The sequence below is a fragment of the Gymnoscopelus braueri genome (genome assembly GCF_963280865.1).
Source record: "Gymnoscopelus braueri genome assembly, chromosome: 12".
NCBI classification, from domain to species: domain Eukaryota; kingdom Metazoa; phylum Chordata; class Actinopteri; order Myctophiformes; family Myctophidae; genus Gymnoscopelus; species Gymnoscopelus braueri.
The window spans coordinates 35,302,758-35,309,878 of record NC_137614.1 but is presented as its reverse complement, the minus strand read 5'-3'; the positions used below and the strand labels follow the sequence as shown (position 1 = coordinate 35,309,878).

The window sequence follows — 7,121 nt, the reverse complement described above, 5'->3', positions numbered from 1 at the left end:
AATTATTATATTGATTGATTATTGACTTGATTAGTGCAGTGTCTTGAGTACTTGGAGGCCATTCCATTATGTCATATATGAGGTCAGTGCTATGATGTCAGTCATCTCCCTATTTGGGCATATCAAGAGAGATACAAACAGATACACTGAATCATGGAAATGATATAGTGCAATGCCCATTCTTAATGTATGCTCCTTCGGAACGGTGCGCAACATTTTGCGTTGTTCATCTATACAAGACTGACATCATATTGATGATGTCATGATGCTATGACATCGTTCACAAACTGCATACCAAGTAACTTGTCTTTTGGGTAAATAAAACACTTTCTTTTATGCGGAACAAAGTTTTTGTGTCTGCCTTACTACCCTCTTCCTTGGTCGGTGAACTACTTCCACACTGACTTGTTTCACTTTGTTGCTAACTTTATTTTCTTCTGATCACTTTCACATTTTACACATTTTAATCAATTCATCAATCATACTTATCATTATGGCTGATGAGAACGAGAAGTATGATGGGATATTGCTTGCTATGGCACAACACGAAGGAGGCGTACAGGAGATAGTCAACGCATTTTTCAGCTTCCTCCGCCGCAAAACCGATTTCTTCACGGGTGGGGAACATGGCGCCCCCGAAAAGCTTGTGAAAGAGGCCTTCACTCATCACAGTACGCTGGCGTTGAAAGCCAACAGAGACAAACAGGACAGACGGGAGGAGATGAAAGAGAAGGTAGAGAGAGCTGCTAAGATTGCAGAGGAAGAGAGGAAGAAAAGAAATGAAGCTGGTCCCCAGATTTGTGAATTGACTGATGAGAAAGCAGAGAAACTCACCACTAAAATCAACCAGAGAAATCAACAAGAGGTTACAAAAGAGCCTGTGAACACAAATGAAAGCACGTGTGAAGAGGAGAAAGCAGACAAGGGGTCTGATTCAGAGGGAGAGGAAGATGAGAAGGATAAAGATAAGATGAAGCCTAATGCTGGTAATGGAGCTGACCTGCCCAGCTACAAGTGGACACAGAGCTTATCTGAAGTTGACCTGGTGGTGCCCTTTGATGTGAAGTTCCGCATCAAAGGGAAGGACGTGGAGGTCAACATCCAGCGGCGATCCCTGAAGATTGGCCTGAAGGGACATCCTCCTATCATCGACGGAGAGCTCTGCAATGAGGTGAAGGTAGAAGAAAGCTCCTGGGTCCTAGAGAATGGTAAGATTGTTACTGTTCACCTGGAGAAGATCAATAAAATGGTTTGGTGGAACAAGATGGTCAACACAGATCCAGAAATCAACACCATGAAGATCTGTCCCGAGAACTCAAAGCTCTCAGACCTAGATGGAGAGACACGAGGTATGGTAGAGAAAATGATGTACGACCAGAGGCAGAAATCTATGGGCCTACCCACCTCTAAAGAGCAGAAGAAACAAGACATTCTTAAAAAGTTCATGGCTCAGCACCCAGAGATGGATTTCTCCAAAGCCAAATACAGCTGAGAGCTGCCTCCAGTCGGCCTCACCTAAAGTGTCTACTCCTGTCTATATCCATGTTGCCTGGTGGCAGTGCTGGGATCCAGGACAGTAGTAGGAGGCAGTAAGGAAATTTAAACTAAAGAAACAACAAGCAACAGAGTATCCACTGTGTTCCAAGGTGTCGATTATGACCAGGCTGCAATGACCACTGCAATGTTGGGGCGGAGCAGGAGCGCTGGAGGAGTGTAACAGTGTTCAGAAAAAAAAAAAAAAAAAAATCTATATCATTTCTGGAAAAAAAACTAAACATAGGCTATTTAAAAAAAGAAAACTTATGAAATGGTGAAAATAGCAGATCTACAAGCTCCAACGGGTCACATCGCGATGCGTTGTGAGCTTGTAGATCTGCTATCATGTGGTTAATTCATAATACTTTTTTTTTTGTAACTTTGGGTTCCAGGTAGACACCAAATGTATCTTTCAGGTCTCAGAAAAGGTTTGGGGAACCTATGCATTAGACCGTATACAGGAACAATGACACTTTTTCCTGACTCGCGTCCTTCACCTTTTTGCCAGACCCAGGGGGTCAGCCTACATGAGGGAGGCCTTGTCGGTCGGTCGGTCGGTCTGTCCCTCTTTTCCTACCTGTCCCTCTTTTCCTACCTGTCCCTCTTTTCCTACCTGTCCCCTTGATTGGCCAAGCTTCGCGTGACGTATCTTCAGATTTCAACCACTAGGGGTCTGGCAGTGCTCCGAGGAGCACTTTTTCTAGTTCTCACGGGTTTCGCTTCGGCTAAAACCTGCCCAAAGTTGGAGAGGACTATTCTGTCTGTTAATGTGCCTCCCCACATTTTTGGGCGGTGAAACCGCCCCTATATGTGAGGTTTGGATATTTGCACACCAAATCCTGCGCTGTGATTGGCCACCAGTGTACCCCCCTAACCCTGCACCGTGATTGGCCAATCACAGTCTATTCAGGACTGTGATTGGCTAGGGAAACATGACAATTGTGCATAGCCCTATAAATAGGACTATGCACTTAAAAAAAACACATTTATGGTTTTTTTTAAGTTAGGGGTGTTGGTCCACAATATTACTTTTCTTTAAGTGAACTTCCATCACTGTAATGACCACTGTGACCACACCGCCCACTTCACACTGGGTGTGATTTTTTATTATTTATTTATTTGAAATATTTAACTTTAATTTCATAATAATTGAAGTAAATGGCAGTGGGATCGGGTTGAAACCTTGCCCAAATATGGAGTCATAAGTCATATATGCTTTGTATGTGGCATCGCATATGTTATTAGGCCACATACTAAACTGATAGTCATAGTATAGGGCATAGCAGTGGTGGCCATTTTGTGATTCCACTGATAGAAAGCCCATTAATTTCCCCCATAGAGATTTCTGAAAATATTTATATAAATTATTTTAAGCCTGGAACCAAGCCACCCAGGCTCCTGGTGAATCATGACCATAAAGCATTGGATTCTGTGTCAAAAATATTGGACTTATTTATTTATATTATATACTATATTTAATAGTATATATTTTCTTTCTTTTCTTTTTCTTGCAGTTTTTATTTTTTTCACACAGAATAAAATGTTTTATGGTCATGATTCACCAGGAGCATGGATGGCTTGGTTCCAGGCTTAAAATAATTATTATAAATATTTTGGGAAATCTCTATGGGAAAAATGAATGGGGTTTCTACGTGTGGAACCACAAAATGGTCACCACTGCTATGTAATATAGACGTCATAGTATTGACATAAATGACTGACATTTATTGACTGGCCTACAAGAACTCTGCATTGACCGAGACCACAAAGGCCAATATGGTAGTTTAGCCTAAAATAGTGAAGTAGAATGGCGAGAAGCCGGATGATCTCGAGTCTCGGATCTCCCGAGTTGGAGATGACCTCTGACTCCAGCTGAGGAACGGGAACGAATATGATGATGGCTTTCCTTACACCAACTTCAATTTCCTTTGCACCAGTGATGTTCAGTTCCCTGAGCGGGAAGTAGCACTGTTTCTTCATTCTAAAGCATGTTCGTCTGCATTAAAATCATGGCCGATTTGTAAGGAAGATACATTTGTGGGATGAGCAGCACAGCTGCTTGTGTGGAGTCTCTGGTCCTGTACCATATCAAATTGGCCTCTTTTATAACATTAAAGCCTTGATCCTGGACTTAACTGAACTGAACTGTACAGCTACATTTAATTAAAACCTCTCTAGGAACCTGTCTGATTGGTTCATATCTGGCACCCTAAGTCTTTTTCTTTTTACTATCCACCAGAGCTGTAAAGCCGACTGTAAAATAGGAATGATTTAGCATACAAAGTACTAAACCATTCCTTTTTTATTGTTATTTTAAAAACATTTCAAAATAGCGAAAATAGCTGATCTCACGTACCAGCTTGTAGATCTGCTATTTTCACTAATTTTGTGCGAGACTCTTGTATGATGACGTAGGGTATTAATTTACAAAAAACTAAAACTAAACAAAAGGTTTAAATATTATGGAGATACAAGGTTTCTTTCCGACAGCAATGATATCCAGTAATATCCTGGGCTATGACACATACACAGTTGAGTGCTTGCTGTGGTCTGAACTAGGCGTGTTTACACGAAGGTGACGTGGGTGTTTCACATGTTTGTACCCACACATTTCAGCAGAAAACCACGTTTGGCTGTTGATGGGAATTGGGCGTAAAGGGCAAACCCCTGTGACTAAAACTAGTATGGTTCATTGGTCACAACACTGTTATTACAACTTGTACAACTATTATTTCAACTTAACAACAACAATTTAATTATGTGCATGCAGATATGCACTTAAAGGGTGCACGTTCAACAGTGGAGAATGCATGGGCGTCCTTAACAAATAAACGCTCCTGTTTAGAAGCAGATCGCCCACCCCAGAGCCCACTTTGAGAACCACTGGTCTAATGGTTATCATCCAATGGTTAAATATGCGAGTGAAATATTGTATTAAAATTAACCTAAACACCATACATAGCTTTTCTGCCATTTTGTATCTTCTTAAAAAAACACTTTTTGGTACTCCTCCTACATATTATGTCCAAAACTCTCACAAATCACTAAACATAATAATACAGATGTTTTTATATTCCTTATCGATTGGCTTTAAGTGGTTTCCAAACTTTGCGGAAGGGGCCCATTTTACAAAAAATGGCAAAGATTATGAACACATCATCTGATTGAGCCTCAACACAATGCTAAGACAAAATCAATTGAACTTAGACCCATCGCGGGTGCCACAAATGGGACACATTTCACTGTTTGTCTGTTTTAACTGTTTTCAATGATTGATTCTTTCTTTTTTTTCTTTTTTTACACTTCTCACCAAATTTGGTGCACATGATCTCGGGAGTCATGTGACAATGAGCGTCAAACAGCTTTTTGCCTGTAATTGTCTGTCAAAATGAGTGGACATCCCAAATGTTCACAAATGTTGGACGTAGATATAAAGAGTCACTGGTTCTCCATTTGTTAAACCAGTCCAAGTTTGGTTTTCATGTCGCTCTGGTCTCATGTGGTTTACATAGGTACAGATTTGGATTGGAAAAGAGATGGAAATGTCAGGATTCCAAACTTCTGTTTTCAACCATCTGTAGGCCTGTTTGTTCATGTATTTGTGTGTATAAGAGAAAGAGAGAAAATCAAGATCTCTCTCTCTCTCTCTCTCGCTCTCTCTCTCTCTCTCGCTCGCTCGCACGCTCGCACGCACGCACGCACGCGCACACACACACACACCCACACACACACCCACACACACACACACACACACACACACACACACACACACACACACACACACACACACACGTATAGAGATGTGTCACGGGTAGCATTTTCAATTTCAGAAGCTTCCTGTCAATCAGACCACACGAGAGAGGTGTGAGATTACAGAGAAACCACCTGATGAGATAAGGAGAGCTGAGTGACGTGTCAAAAATAAAGCCATATAAGACTGAACATGTTCAGTCAAGTTGCAGTTCAGAATACAGTGTGGCTGAATCCCATATATGGATAAAATACTGATGCTGTCCATTCTGATCTGGAGCTCAGGTATGAGTATACTATGGCACTTGTTGGTTGATGTGTATTATGAGAAAGACACTGTACTGAGGTAGAAAGCTAAAAGAACCATTAGGTTGATGCACTGTTGGAGACATACTGCTCTCTCTCTCTCTCTCTCTCTCTCTCTCTCTCTCTCTCATTAAAATAATATAGTAGCCTTGTTGTTTTCAGTGGTTGCAGACGTTTATCATGTTCTGTTCATGTGAACATGTTCACCTAACCAATCAGAAAACATGAACAAATGCATTGCGTGTCTGAATTCAAAGCTGAGGCTGGAATGGATGGATGGTGCCTGTTTGAAACAGGCACATACCACCACTTGCCCCACTGTCTTTGGTGCTAAACTCTCTCCAGCCCTTTGCTTGCCTTGGTGGAGATGCCAAGCGACACTCCACAGTGTGTGTGTCAAGGTTAATTTTGACATCAAATTCTGATTTAGTCTTAGTCTTTTGAATAACACACCATTATAGTTTTAGCCCTATTTTAGTCATCTGAAATTGACTATGATACTGACATGATACTGACCATACTGACATGATACTGTCATGATACTGACCATCATAATGACCATGATACTGACATAATACTGACCATGATACTGAAATGATATCAGCATGATACTGACATGACACTGACCATGATACTGACCATTATACCGACATGTTACTGACCATGATACTGACATGATACTGACCATGATACTGACATGATACTAACATGATACTGACCATGTTACTAAGTTGAACAAATTAACGTTAATGTTCATTGTTTTATTAATTAAATATAATGCTACACAGCACCGGCGCCTAACTTTCTCTATCAGTGGAGTGGGAGAGCACAAAGAGAGACACAGGCATGCACACATTTTTTTAATTCATTCATTTTTATTTTTGCCCTCAAAATATTATGTCGGGTGTCATTGCGCAATTTCACGTTGGTCACATTGACCACCTCCAGCCGTAGTCAGTTCTGTTCATAACTCACCATTTGTTTTGGTCACATGCTGGTTGTAATCTCATCACAGACACACAACTCAAATTTTGCAGTCCAGTCAGTAGATATTCCTTGTTCGTCGTTAAGTAGGCATGTTAATCCATGGCTGTCACTCTTAACACACAGACTCAGTACTATAGTGCAGACTTCTACTTTGTGTTCCCTTCTCTAATCTTCGTCGCTTGTCATCTATCTAAACAAGTCAATACATTTATGTTGCAGTGTTGCCAAATTTTGTGAGAGAAAAAGGCAACCAGGTCTAGGAAAACAAGGCCAAAAGAAGCAACTATTAGGCCACAATACCACATACATCACATGAGCACTTTAAACCTATGCATTGGCTATTTGAAAAACAAGCTCACAACGCTTCGCTATGCAACTCGTTGTGTGCTTGATCTGCTATTTTCAAAAACTCTTGCAATAAAATGTGGAATATTTGGAATCTTTTGGGGGAAAAAATTGTAATTATTATCTAAACCAATGATTTTGTGCCAGCCAGGGAGCATTTGTGTTGTTAGAATGTTTTAAAAAATATTCCAAATATT

General features: G+C 40.7%; 1 protein-coding gene across 1 annotated transcript; it reads left to right on the top strand.

The window, feature by feature from the left end:
• Positions 1-493: 493 nt before the first annotated feature.
• LOC308097236 (nuclear migration protein nudC-like) lies at positions 494-1,492 on the top strand (the record flags this gene model as incomplete). Its single annotated transcript, XM_080444905.1, has 1 exon — positions 494-1,492. One exon carries the CDS (start codon positions 494-496, stop codon positions 1,490-1,492), a length of 999 nt encoding a protein of 332 aa, XP_080301031.1.
• Between the last annotated feature and the right edge of the window lie 5,629 nt (positions 1,493-7,121).